The sequence below is a fragment of the Kogia breviceps genome, chromosome 2, assembly GCF_026419965.1.
Source record: "Kogia breviceps isolate mKogBre1 chromosome 2, mKogBre1 haplotype 1, whole genome shotgun sequence".
NCBI classification, from domain to species: Eukaryota; Metazoa; Chordata; class Mammalia; order Artiodactyla; family Physeteridae; genus Kogia; species Kogia breviceps.
The window spans coordinates 107302343-107317684 of NC_081311.1; the positions used below are offsets into that span (position 1 = coordinate 107302343).

Here is a 15342-nt window from a genome sequence, read left to right on the forward strand (position 1 = left end):
TTAAGGTTTTTGATTAGTGTGAGTTGAGAAAAGGGTCCAGGAAATACGAAGGGTATTGTGCTTGTATACTACCGGTAGGAGTGCTCTCTCATCTCCTAGTCAGCATGTGGTAGAGGCCAATGGAAATAAAGCCTGTGAGTGAGTATGGACTCCCTGTGTCAGGAACTCCTATTATTTTGGACTGTCATGGCAGCCTATGCTCAGCTTTTATAATTTTGTTACATTTAAGCTATTTTCTTCTTATCCACTTTTATGGTAGCTACATTCTTACTGCTGCTCTGCTAAAGGAAAACATTTTATATGTCTCATCTCTCCTCTCAACTAACTAGGAAAAGAAGGAAATTTTCTCAACCTAGGAAAGGGCATCAGTAAAAATCTTAAAGATAACATCATAATCAATGGTGAAAGACTGAACGCTTTCTTTCTAAGACTGGCAGCAGGGAAGGCTATTCAACCCTACCACTTCTGTTCAAAATTGTACTTTTGTTCCTTCAATGTGATAGGCAACAAAAATAAATAAAAGACGTACAGATTACAGGGAAGAAATAAAAGTACCTTTAATGCAGACAAAATGATGTCTATGTAAAAAATCCCAAAGAATTTACCAAAAAGCCATAAGAACTAATAAGTGAGTGCAGCAAGGTTACAAAATAGAAGATCAATATACAAAAATCAATAAAAATCCTGTATTTAGCAATGAAAAAGTAGAAATTTAAATTTAAAAGTACTATTTACAAGAGCATAAAAAGACATGAAATACCTAGAAATAAATCTAACAAAATGTATTCAAGAAAATTAGAAAGCGTTGCTGGGAGAAATTAAAGACCTAAATCAAAAGAGAGAGATACTCTTTTCATGGATCAGGAGATTGAATAATATTAAGAAGTCAATACTCAATACCACCTCACACCTGTTAGAACAGCTATTATCAAAAAGAGAGGAAGTAACGAGTGCTGACGAGAATGTATAGAAAGGGATCCCTTGTGCACTACTGGTGGAAATGAAAATTGGTGCAGTTTATATGGAAAATTGTGTGGAGGTTTCTCAAAAATTTAGATGGAACTACCGTATGATCCAGCAATTCCACTTTCAGTTATTTATCCAAGAAAATGAGAACACTAACTTGAAAAGATATATGCACCCCCATGTTCACTGCAGCATTATTTACAATAGCCAAGACAACGTAAGTGTCCACTGATGTATAAATGGATAAAGAAAATGTAGTACGTAGGGGACTTCCCTGGTGGCTAGGTGGTTAAGAATCCACCTGCCAATGCAGGGGACATGGGTTCAATCTTGGGTCTGGGAAGATCTCACATGCTAAGCCCGTGCACCACATCTACTGAGCCTGCACTCTACAGCCTGCCCACCACAACTACTGAAGCCCACATGCCTAGAACCCGTGCTCTGCAACAAGAGCAGCCACTGCAATGTGAAGCCCGCCCACCGCAATGAAGCATAGCCCCCACTCACTGCAACTAGAGAAAGCCGCGCACAGCAACTAAGACCCAAATCAGCCAAAAAAAAAAAAAAAAATGTGGTACGTGTGGAGCGCGCCATGCCCGATGCCCGTTAAGGGTATTCGGCCTGGAGGAGAATGACCAATTGAGCACAGGTTCCCAAAACAGAGGCAGGCATTCATGCATGCCTCAATAAGGTTGAGCCAACGCTCTTGGGACTTCTCCAACCCACGTTTCCCCCAAGGTGATCAGTGCATGACAGGTGCAAGTGAAGCCCATTCTGGACAGATGAAAGCCCCCTTTTTGCTAATGTTTATCACAAGGTCAAGAACAATATGCCCAGTCATAACAGAAACTTTGGGTGCAAACACAGACGGTAGAAATATTGTTATCAAGAAGCTAGCAGGATGAAGGACAGACTGTTCCCACGAGAAAGAAACTAACCTAATCTTAAACAGAACCTAGTATGCTTCAATTCCCTGAACTCCCTGTAACTGCATTTTATAAAAGCTGTGCATATAAACAATAAAATGGACACTTGTTTGCAATGGCTCCTGGTGTCCCTCCCGTCCTCACTCTTTCCTCCTAAACTTTTTCCTCATCCCCTTGCCGCCTGAATTCGAGCCCTCGGTCGTGCTGGCAGCGACAGGTATGTATATATATACACAATGGAATATAATTGAGTCATAATAAAGAAAGAAATCTTGCCATTTGCAACAACATGTATTGTTGAGGGTATTATGCTAGTAAGCAAAATAAATCTGACAGAGAAACTCAAATACCTTATGATCTCACTTATATATGAAATCTTAAAAAACAAACAAACAACTCCAACCCCCACCCCACCAAGCTCACAGATACAGAGAACAGATTGGTGGTTGACAGAGGCAAGGGGTTGGGGACAGTGAGTGAAATGGGTAAAGGAAGTTAAAAGGTACAAACTTCCAGTTATAAAATAAATGGGTCACAGGACCTAATATACACCATGGTGACAGTAGTTAATGACACTGCATTGCATGTTTGAAAGGTGCAAAATGAGTGGATCTTAAGGGTTCTCATCACAAGAAAAAAATTTTTGTGAGTATACATGATGATGGATGATAACTGAACTTACTGTGGTGATCATTTTGCAATATATACAAGCATCAAATCATTATGTTGTACACCTGAAACTAATATAACGTCGTATGTCAACTGTATCTCAATTTAAAAACAGAAGTCAATTCTTACAAATTAATCCATAGATTCAAAACAATTCCAATCAAAATTGTACATACTTAAGCTAATTCTAAAAACTCATAAGGAAAAGCAAAGGAAGTATAAGGGACAAAACAATTTTGAATTAAGAATAAAGTAGGGGTGAACACTGTGTGATTTCAAGACTTATAATAAAGGTAGAGTAATCAAGCCAATGTAGTATTCTGTAAGGTCAGATGTATAGATCACTGAAACAGAATAGAAAGTTCAGAAACAGACCTATACATATATAACCAAGTGATTTTTAAAAAAAATTTTTTTTTTTTTTCTGTGTGTGATACGCGGCCCTCTCACTGTTGTGGCCTCTCCCGTTGCAGAGCACAGGCTCCGGACGCGCAGGCTCAGCGGCCATGGCTCATGGGCCTAGCCGCTCCGCGGCATGTGGGATCTTCCCAGACCGGGGAACGAACCCATGTCCCCTGCATCGGCAGGCGGATTCTCAACCACTGCGCCACCAGGGAAGCCCTAACCAAGTGATTTTTTATGAAGGTGCCAAGATAACTCAATGAGGGAAAAACTGTCTTTCCAACAGAGTGCTGGAACAACTGAAAATCCATATGCAAACAAACAAAAAAAACCCCAAATCAGAAAACAAACTGAACCTCCACCCTGAACAAGCCACCACAATGAGAAGCCTAAGTACTGCAACAAAGAGTAGCCCCCCAATGTCTGCAACTAAAGAAAGCCCGTGCGCAGCAACAAAGACCCAGCGCAGCCAAAAATAAATAAAATAAAATAAAATAATTTACATATATATAAAAAAATAAAACTGAAATAGGATCTACAGACTTGGAAGAATTATTTGGAAATGACATATATGTTAGAGAATTTGTTTCCAAAATATATCAAGGGCTCTTACAACCCAATATAAATATGGGCTTGATATGAACACTTTTCAAAAAAATAAAAATGAATGGCTAAAAGGCACATGAAAATATGCTCAATATCATTAGTCATTAAGAAAAGGCAAGTTAAGGGCTTCCCTGGTGGCGCAGTGGTTGAGAATCCGCCTGCCGATGCAGGAGACACGGGTTCGTGCCCTGGTCCGGGAAGATCCCACATGCCGCGGAGCAACTAAGCCCGTGAGCCATGGCCGCTGAGCCTGCGCGTCCGGAGCCTGTGCTCCGCAACGGGAGAGGCCACAGCAGTGAGAGGCCCGCATACCGCAAAAAAAAAAAAAAAAAAAAAAAAAAAGAAAAGGCAAGTTAAAATAATCATAAGACACTACTACATACCAAGAAAAATAACTAAAATTAAACAGACTGACAATACTAAGTGCTGACAAAGATATAGGACAACTGGAACTCTGATACATTTCCAGTAGGGATGCAAAATGATACAGCACTTGGAAAAACAATTTCACAGCTTTTTATGAAGTTAAATCTATGCTTTCCATATGACCCAGCAGTCCCAGTTCCAGATATTTACTCAAGGGAAATGAAAATATGTCCATACAAAGACTTGTACATGAATGATTAAAACAGGCTTATTCACAATAGCCCAAACTGAGACTATGCCAAATGGCCATTATGTGGTAAAGGAATTTTAAAAATTGTTATATTAATATAGATATATAAATATTTATGTATCCATACATTGGAATATTGGTCAGCAATATAAATGAAAAAACTAATGGATCAATATTCAAAAGCTTTATGCTAAGTGAAATAAGCCAGACAAAAGGCTACATACTATAGGATTCCATTATTGTGACATTCTGGAAAATTCAAAACTATAGTGATAGAAAGCAGATCTGTGACCACCAAAGTCTAGAAGGAGGTGTGATGGAAATGACTACAAAGGTGCATGAGGAAACTTTCGGGGGTAATGCAAATATTCTCTACCTTGATTGTAGTGGTAACTGACTATATGTATTTGTCAAGCCTCAACAAACAATATGTTTTAAAAAGACAAATTTCACTGTATGTGAATTATACTCATAAACCTCTCTTTAAAAAATTATGTTATAGGGAAAAAAAGAAAATTATGTTATAGGGACTTCCCTGGTGGTGGAGTGGTTAAGAATCCACCTGCCAATGCAGGGGACATGGGTTCGATCCCTGGTCCAGGAAGATCCCACATGCCGTGGAGCAACTAAGCCCGTGCGCCACAGCTACTGAGCCTGTGCTCTAGAGCCTGTGAACCACAACTACTGAAGCCCGCGTGCCTAGAACCCATGCTCTGCAACAAGAGAAGCCACCGCAATGAGAAGCCCGTGCACCACGATGAAGAGTAGCCCCCGCTTGCCACAACTAGAGAAAGCCTGCATGCAGCAATGAAAACCCAATGCAGCCAAAAATAAATTTAAAAAATTATGTTATAAAAGATCTCAGAATTGGAGAAAGATGACACTCATTAGTATGTATAAGTTCAACCATGCCGGTAAAAACAGCAGACAATGTGTGATGCGTCTACTTGAGAGTCATACTGAGATTTAAAAACTCTAACACCCTCTAATTTGCACTTTTGGACAAACAGAATGTGAACACATCTATCTGCAGGGATCTAAAAACATAATACCAATTAAAAATGATTGACTTACATAAAAAAAGATTATTTGTAGCAATTATGTAGGAACACCATGGAAAAAGCTGGCAACAAAGATGAATATATGTAAGTCCTTTAAATGAGAAAGTGTAATATGTATTATACTTCCTCATCAAAGTATACCCATATATAGAAAAGGATCGATATATGAACATTATACTACTATATACTATATATACTATATACTATATATATATACATTATACTACTATTATACTACTATTTACTTTGAATATGTTTGAATTTTTCCATAATAGAGATTAAAAATTAAATGGCAAAGACATGTTGCAGTATGCAAATAAACTGCTTAATTAAGAAAAATTAAATACATTAAATAATTTGTATCAAGACAAACACATGATGGCCCAGCAATGAGTACCTTGGCAATAGCAGTTTGTTTAAACATGCGAGTAATCAACCCCATGACAGTCTTGGTGGCACCTGAATTTGGAGCTCTCATTAATTTTTCCCACTCTTCAAAGCTGGAATTCAATTCCTATGTAGGAGATAATCATGATTAGAAATACAGCATAAAGAACATAGCAATTAATGCAATAATGAATCACGTCCTACTTATTTTTTATATAGAAATATATATATATGAAGAAAAATTTTCAAAGGTGCCAGTGTGTTGATTTAAAAAACATCAATCCGTGTGGAGGTAGGTCAGACACATGTTTACATTAATGACAGAAAGCAATGACAAGGTGTGGGAGGAAACCAAGTCCTTTGCTAACATCATATATCAAACAACTGCAGCCTTCTCTTACAGAGGAGCATGCAGTAAAGTAAAAATAAAAATTTAAGAAAAATTTTAAATAAAATAAAAATTTTATGTAAAAACAAAAACTTAAAGAACTCACAGTAGCAAAAATATATATGGTAGCAAAGCATTTTTTTACTAAAAGCATTGAATTTATTTAAAATAAGCATAAAGACTTGGGGGATATTAGTTAAATAAAATGTAACACAGTCATATATTAACCCTTATTTTTCTTTTGTTAAAATAATGGATACAGAAAATCAGATCATTTTTATTTTACCAATAATATATTGCTCAATGTTTACAAAATTCCTAGACTCAGCTTTCAAGACAAAACAGGCAGTAAACAGTCTTTGTTGACAAAGTTATATCCAGATTTGAAGAAATTTCAGAGACTATAAAAGCACTGTACTCCCCAAAAGTAAATGTAGACAAGGATTACCTAATCTTGTATTACCAATTCTGGTTTCTAATATGTTGAACTTTACATCTTACAACATGATCACAGAGTTTTAGGATTTCAAGAACAGGGGGCTGGATTCAAATTATCCTAGAAGACAGCTACTCATACTTAAAAAAAAAAAAAAATCCTACAGCAAGAAAAAGAACTTCCCTTGCTAATTATTGGGCTTCACACTCTACATATACTTAGAATTCTTTTTTTAAAAAACATCTTTATTGGAGTATAATTGCTTTACGATGGTGTGTTAGTTTCTGCTTTATAACAAAGTTAATCAGTTATACATATACATATGTCCCCATACCTCTTCCCTCTTGCGTCTCCCTTAGAATTCTTAATACTAAGTCTATGTTGTAATTGAAGTGCTTCTTTTCTCTATTTAGCAGAAATATATTTTTAATGACTAAGATACTAAATCTTTTCACATTATTTGATGACTAAATTTAAATTCTTCCTGCTCTCTTCTTGAAATGATACAAAGCCAATTCATATGGCTCTATTAATTAAACCTATTTTAAGAAAGTGGACTTTTCCTTCTATGAAATATGAAATATGTGCTATATTTCACAGTATAATTTAAAATGATTTCAAATAAGACTCTCAATCAAAAACGGGTTCTCACCTTGGCTGCTGCTGATGGAAGATCAAATGGAATACGCTGTCTGATTTTAGGGGGCAGCTGGGTTAAAACTTCAGCCTTTAATCTTCTAATCATTATGTCACTTAATAGCTGATGAAGTTCATTAAGATTTGATGCCCCTCTGCAATCCCACTGAGGTCTTTTACCAAAATATCTGTTAATATAAAGAAAACACATGTAGCAAAGCTGAACTTTAGAGTAAGAAAACAATTTATCCAGTGTGTTCTTCCTTTTAATGATAAGGAGCCATGACGCTGTTTCTTTCTTTTTTTTTGTAAGATTTTTTTTTGATGTGGACCATTTTTAAAGTCTTTATTGAATTTGTTACAATATTGCTTCTGTTTTTATGTTTTGGTGTTTTTGGCCGCGAGGCATGTGGGATCTTAGCTCCCTGACCAGGTATCGAACCCACTCCCTCTGCATTGGAAGGCAAAGTCTTAACCACTGGACTGCCAGGGAAGTCCCTTTACTTTTATTTATTTATTCATTTATTATTATTATTTTTATAGATTTAATTAATTTTGAGGGCTCTGTTGGGTCTTCGTTGCGGTGCGAGGGCTTCTCATTGCGATGGCATCTCTCATTGCAGAGCACAGGCTCCAGGTGCACAGGCTTCAATAGTTGTGGCATGCGGGCTTCAGTAGTTGTGGCTCGTGGGCTCCAGAGCGCAGGCTCAGCAGTTGTGGCACATGGGCTTAGCGACTCCGAGACATGTGGGATCTTCCCAGACCGGGGAATGAACCCGTGTCACCTGCATCGGCAGGAGGACTCTCAACCACTGCGCCACCAGGGAAGCCCTGGCAGGTGGATTCTTAACCACTGCACCACCAGGGAAGACCCTTTACTTTTATTTTTGAATGCAAATTAGTTTCAAAAAGCTCAGCTTTAGAAATAGTAATGAATAAGATTACACATTACTCTCAGCTGTAGTAAATGTTAGTGTTTAAACATAGTGTTTATACTGAGTTAATAAAAGGGTGGGATGAACTGATAACTCTGAATACCACTGGCATTTTGGATGACCTCACACATGGCAATGTATTTAGCAGATCTAGCCCTAAATAAGCACTAACTGCAAGTACACCATCCAGTATACGTAACAACCAAAACCAACTAAAATGATTTCCACAAATTCTAGGAGGCAATATTATCTCCCATTGAACTGTTAAGAACAGCAGATTAGATCCCTTGGTGATCCCTTCTTCCTTTGAACCACTGGATTGACAGCAAAGGACAAAAAAAAAGGTACAAATGCACTATGAAAGAGAGATGGGAGAGAAAACATAAGAGGATAAGTGATTTCAACAAACGTTTGTAACTCAGACAGACGAGCAGTAGCTGACCCGACAAAAGAAAGTAAGCTACAACTTAAAATGTTTGCAGTAGGGAACTTATCCTCTAGATCTCTGAGAAGATCAGGAGTTGGAAGCACCAAGCACTGCGGTAGGTATTAAATCTAGTGGATCTATTGAACTTAGGCATCAGGACAGCTGGCCTAATAGCATCCCCGAATCATTGTGACAACCCCACACAAATCCACAAAATTCCCAATCATCTTCCAGGGGCCAATACTACTAAAAATAGCTACTGGAGAATAATTAACAGAGGAAAAATTCCTGTTAGGTTGTATTATAATTACTAATATTAAAAATTAAATCACTACTCATTTTAGTGGGATTTGGTGGTATATAATGCAAACAGTGTCATTTTGAGAAACCTGGAACTTGGCTGACATTGATTTTATTTTTTGTTTAATGTATTTTGATAGCAAACATACAGGAATAGTACCAAAAGCATTAAAATCATGTATTTGCATGTAGAATTAAAAAAATACAGTGAATGGATGGAACTACCGTGTATGATAAAATGACAGACACCACTTAGTGGTCATCAATAAGAAATGTATTTGTTTCAAAAAACTAAGGGGCTGGCACTGTAAACAATTTAATAGGTTTAGTTATAATTGTTATAAATTGCATTACTGAAACTTGTTTATTGAAATATTTTGACTTCCTTTAATGCTTTATGTCTCCATATTTATATTAAAACTTTATACACTAATGAAAATGGAACAACACTTGCCAATAATCAATTCTGTCACCTATTTTTCCATTCACAATCAAGATACTTAGGTACATTTTGACCTCACGGTAAAAAAAAAAAAAAAAAAAAGAAAGAAAAAAAATCTAATTTTTGTCAATTATATCTTAATAAAACTGGAAAAAAAAACAACAGGAAAATAAATCTAATGTTTAGGACTACAGAAAATGAGAAAAAGATGTTGGTCTTTTTTTGTTGCCATTAAAATGAATTCTTAAGCACATTCTCCACCTTTGCAAAACATTGGGCAAGTGTACAACATGCTAAGTGGAGGTCTTTTGGCACAATTATTCCACTTTGGTACAGAAAGCACACAGGTGTTGTCACACAGGCTAACCACATAGGCCTCACTTGCCTCCTGCAGAGCACAAAATAGTTGAGCACCACATGCACAGGTCTGTTTTGAAGTCCGAGCACTCTAATTTCAGATGCCGCACACTACCAGTACCAGGCCTGTAACAATGAGGTTTCTTCACCCCTCCAGGAGAAGGCACTCTATTGAGAGAAGCTTTTGTAGCCAATTGCCTCCTGGGTGCTTTGCCACTGGTTGATTGCAAGCCCTATGCTTGGTGTAAATGATGGTTTAGAGAAATCCTTTCATCCACCCTCCCTAATCCTCACTCCTTCTCTTTTAGCTGGAGTCACACCCCTTGAGGTGGTATTGACTTTAAAGAGTGTTGACAATACCACATGCTTCTGAGCCCCTAGACTCAAGTTTGGGGTGCAAAAGGCAAATGAGAAGGGGAGGGAGGGCTAAGAGATGCCACCTGTAAAGACCTGGTCTCTTCCCCTTAAATTTGATGTAAATTATACATACTTTTTGGAATATTCTATTCTTAAAAACAGCTTTACGAAGATACAATTCATAATTCCAGGGGCTTCCCTGGTAGCGCAGTGGTTGAGAATCTGCCTGCCGATGCAGGGGACACGGATTCGTGCCCCGGTCTGGGAAGATCCCACATGCCACGGAGCAGCTGGGCCCGTGAGCCATGGCCGCTGAGCCTGCGCGTCCGGAGCCTGTGCTCCGCAACAGGAGAGGCCACAACAGTGAGAGGCCCGCGTACCACAAAAAAAACCCCAAAAAACAAAACCCAAAAAACATAATTCCATACAATTCACCCACTTAAAGTGTACAATAACGGTTTCTAGTATATTCACAGATATGGGCAACTACCAACATCACAGTAAATTTTAGAACATTTTCATCATCTCGGGAAGGAATCTCGGGCTTCCCCGGTGGCACAGTGGTTAAGAATCCGCTTGCCAATGCAGGGGACACGGGTTCGAGCCCTGGTCCGGGAAGATCCCACATGCCGCAGAGCAACTAAGCCTGTGCACCACAACTACTGAGCCTGCGCTCTAGAGCCCACGAGCCACAACGACTGAGCCTGCACTCTAGAGCCTGTGAGCCACAACTACTGAAGCCCGTGTGGCTAGAGCCTGTGCTCCGCAATGAGAAGCCACTGAAATGAGAAGCCTGCGCACCACAATGAAGAGTAGCCCCTGCTTGCTGCAACTAGAGAAAGACTGCACATAGCAACGAAGCCCTAACGCAGCCAAAAATAAATAAATAAAACAAATAAATTTATTAAGAGAAAAAAAGAAAAAGAAGGAACCTCGTATCCTTTAGCTATCACTCATTTAACTGCTGTCCTGTCTACCTAGCCCATAGCAACCACTAATCTATTTTCTGTCTCTAAAGATTTTCCAATTCTGAATTTTCATATATATGGAATCATACAGCACTGTATAGTCTTTTGTGACTAGCTTCTATTACTTAGCATAATATTTTCAAGATTCATCCATGTTGTAGCAAATAATATTCCATTGTATAGATATACCACATTTTGTTTATTCATTTACCTGTTGATAGACGTTTGGGTTGTTTCCAACTTTGGGCTTTTATAAACAATGCTGCTATCAAAATTCATGTACAAGTTTTTTGCGGACATATACTTTCATTTCTCTTGGGTATATACCTAGAAGTTGAATGGCTGGCTTGCACAGTAATTCTATGTTTAATCATTTGAGGAAGCGCTAGACTGTTTTCCAAAGTAGCTAGACCAGTTTACATTCCAACCAGCAGTGTTCAAGGATTCCAATTTCTCCACATATTCATCAGCACTTGTCATGTGACTTTTTGAGTGTAGCCATGCTAGTGGGTATGAAGTGGTATCTCACTGAGGTTTCGATTTCTATTTCTCTGATGACTAATGATGTCAAGCATTTTTTTCATGTGCTCATTGGTCATTTGTATGTCTTTGTTGGAGAAATGTCTATTTAAATACTTTACCCGTTTTTGAATTCGGTTGTCATACTGAGTTGTACGAATTCTTAATATATCTAGATACAAGTCCCGTATAAAATGTATGATTTACAAACAATTTCTCCTATTCTGTGGGCTGTCTTTTCACTTGTTTCTATTTATAATTTTGTTTGCTTAAGTTACCATTTATTTCAGATGTTAAGTCCTAATGTTATTTAACTTGTTGTGTTAAATAACATTAGAAGTGGGACCTTATAGCATGTTGTTACTTGATGTTGGGCAGAATGATGCACACTGTGAATAAAGAAAGGTGACCAGCCTTTCCCTAATAGGAGCTATTCACCATCTACTTTTATTGTAGCCACTCAAACTTACTTTTGTATAGATGGCTGCCTATAGCATTTAGCTGCTGGTTTTTATTTTTAGGACTATATTCTTAATGAATTTTTAAAAAATCAAAGTGACACATGCAATAGTTTTTAAACTTCAAATAAAAAGACTTGCAAGCAAATAGGGTCAGTAAGTTCAGGCTTTGATTTATCCTCTTTGCTTCAAACTCAGGATAGGTAAAACATAAAGAGAAAACAAAAACCCACATTTGGGGATAAAGACAAGGTAAATGCCTCCGTAGTCCAGAAACAGAACAAAAACGTAAAGACAAGAGCAGGGTTAAAGCCACGAAGCTGCTGTTTTATGTTTAAGAGAAGGCAGTAAGAATCAAGAATCAGGGTTGTAAGGACAAAGTATTTTTGGTACAGTGTTAATATAAAATGGATTTTCTAGGAACCATAAATGCTGTAAATGCAAAAGAATATTGTACTTTGCTTTATTAGAAAATTAACCCAAAGTTGTTTGCCATTTTGGAAAATCATGTCACTGGCAACAGTGACACTGAAGTAGCTGCCTTGCAAACACACACAGCTATATTAGCTTGTATTTGTAGAGCAAGCATTTGTAATGATTCCATACAGACATCAACTTTCATCAATTTTATGATTCTGATTCCCCCTTTTAATATCTCTGAAATTCACAGAGAAGTATTAGTTTAAGTGTAGCAGTTCTTCCCTCAGTGGTATGTAAAATAATAGTGCATATTATAATCAAGGCTGTCTTAGATTCAATAAAATCCAGTATATAAATATACATATTTCACTCTTTTTTAAATTAACTTCCAGTGTAGTCATTCCTATCTAATGATTATACAGACAAGACGGTGGACTAGAAGGATGTCAGCTCACCTCTTCTTAAAGAAACACCAAAATCATAACTAACTGTTGAACAACCATTGACAAAAAAATGTTGGAACCTACACAAAAGGATACCCCACATCCAAAGACAAAGAAGAAGCCACAACAAGACATAGGATGGGCACAACTGTGATAAAATCAAATCCCATACATGTCAGGTGGGCAACCCACAAGCTGGAACATAATTATATCACAAAATTCTCCCACAGGAGTGAAAGTTCTCTGGCTCCCCAGCCAGAGAATCTGGCTTTGCCAGTCAGTGGGGTTTGACTGCAGGAATTCCACAGGACTGGGGGAAACAGAAACTTCAGTCTTGGAGAGCACACACAGGGTTTCGTGTGCACCAGGACCCAGGGGAAAAAATCAGTGACCTCATAAGAGACTGGGCCAGAGTTATTTGATAGTATTGGAAGGTCTCCTGAAAAGGCGGGGAGCAGGTGTGGCTCACTGTGGGGACAAGGACATGGGTGGCGGTAGTTCTGAGAAATACTCATTGGTGTGAACCCTCCTGGAGGCCACCATTTTCTCACCAAGACCTGGCCCCAGCCAACAGTCTGCAGGCTCCAGTGCTGGGACGCTTCAGGCCAAACAACCAACAGGGTGGGAACACAGCCCCACCCAACAGCAGACAGGCTGCTTAAAGTCTTCTAAGCACACAGCTTCCCAATAAACACATACCCTGACATGGCTCTGCCCACCACAGGGACAAGAACCAGCTCTACCCACCAGTGGGCAGGTACCAGTCCCTCCCTGCAGGAAGCCTGCAAAGCCTCTTAGACAGCCTCATCCATGAGGGGGCAGATAGCAGAAGCAAGAAGAACTATAACCCTGCATCCTGTGGAATGGAAACCACAATCACAAAAAGTTAGACAAAATGAGACAGTAGAGGAATATGTTCCAGATGAAGGAACAAGACAAAACCCCAGAAGAACAACTAAGTGAAGTGGAGAGAGTCAATCTACCTGGAAAAGAATTCAGAGTAATGATAGTCCAGATGATACAACATCTCAGAAAAAGAATAGAGGCACGAATCAAGAAAATACAAAATCAAAAGTTTTATAGACAAGCAAAAGCTAAGAGAATTTAGCACCACCAGACTAGCTTTGCAACAAATGCTAAAGGAACATCTCTAGGTGGAAAAGACCACAACTAGAAACAAGAAAATTACAAATGGAAAAGCTCCTATCTACTTACATTCAAAAGTACATATTATTTTATTTTAGTTCACATAATTTTTATTTTTCCCCTGTGTTATGCTGGGTTGTATTAGTTTTTTTAAAAATTACCAGTAGACATAGATTATTATATCTATGTATTTTGTTTCAGTATAAGGGGAGCATTACACAATATTTATTACAAAACATGGGCATTAGGTCAACAGGGTTGAGAAACACTGCTCTACAATACTACTACTTCCCTGCTCTTATTATGGTCATTTACACCTATTATGTACTATATATGTAAGACTAAATTCTGAGAAAAAAAGTTATTTAATATTTGTGCATGTCAATCTTTAACACAAAGTAAATAAATAAAAGCCCATAAGGAGCAATAAAGACCAAATAAAGTAAACGAACAAAACCTCCACAACATTTGAGGAAGATGAATGCACAAGATCTTAAATGCCTTACATTAGAAAACTGTAAGTATTATGAAGGTAAATGTAACATGACATGCAATACAACATAGCTACAAAGATGGCAGAACAGTGACTCTTACCACAAATAAAATGTGAAAAAATAGCTCATAAGCTAAAAAAAGGTATTAAACAGAACTCCTCATACAGTCAAATTCTCTTTACCTGGATAGGTGTACATTAAGGCACGTTGGTAGTTATAAATTAGTCCATCTCCTACCTTCTAATTGCTCCCACACAACACTAAGTTGAGTTTCTAAAATGCAAATTATATTATTCCTTTCCTTAAAAACTTTCAAGAAAAATATGAGCAATGATGTTTCCCCCTTCCAATACCATAAACTCTTACTTTATTTTTACGATTTATTTGTTTATTTATTTATTTATTTTGACTGCACTAGGTCTTCATTGCAGTATGCAGGATCTTTTTTTTTTTTAAAGATTTATTATTTATTTATTAATTTAATTTAATTTTGTCTGTGTCAGGTCTTAGTTGTGGCATACAGGCTCTTTGTTGCAGTGCATGGGCTTCTCTCTGGTTGTGGCGTGCGGGTTTTCTCTTCTCTAGTTGTGGCAGGCAGGCTCCAGGGCACATGGCCTCTGTAGTTGTGGTACACAGGTTCCAGAGCACATGGGCTCTGTAGTTTGCAGCACGTGGGCTCTACTTGCGGCGTGTGGGCCTACTTGCCACATGGCATGTGGGATCGCAGTTCCCTGACCAGGGATCAAACCTGCGTCCCCTGCATTGTAAGGCAGACTCTTTGCCACTGGACCACCAGGGACGTTCCCAGGATATTTTTAGTAGCAGCATGTGGACTTCTTAGTTGCAGCATGCAGACTTCTTAGTTGCGGCATGCAGAGTTCTTAATTGTGGCATGCAGACTCTTACTTGCTGCATGCAAACTCTTAGTTGCTGTATGCATGTGGGATCTAGTTCCCTGACTAGGGATTGAACCCAGGACCCCT

The 15342-nt window shown here is 38.2% G+C and overlaps 1 protein-coding gene across 7 annotated transcripts in view; it reads right to left on the reverse strand.

Moving 5' to 3' along the window:
- Positions 1-15342, reverse strand: part of ZRANB3 (zinc finger RANBP2-type containing 3) — a 285790-nt gene that overhangs the window by 70180 nt on the left and 200268 nt on the right. For all 7 annotated transcript variants that reach the window (XM_067025920.1, XM_067025924.1, XM_067025926.1 and 4 more), the window contains 2 exons: positions 7110-7281; positions 5644-5760 (listed from right to left, as the gene is read on the reverse strand). In XM_067025920.1, the coding sequence (XP_066882021.1) occupies positions 5644-5760; positions 7110-7281 (289 nt within the window). The remainder of the gene's footprint in view (positions 1-5643; positions 5761-7109; positions 7282-15342) is intronic.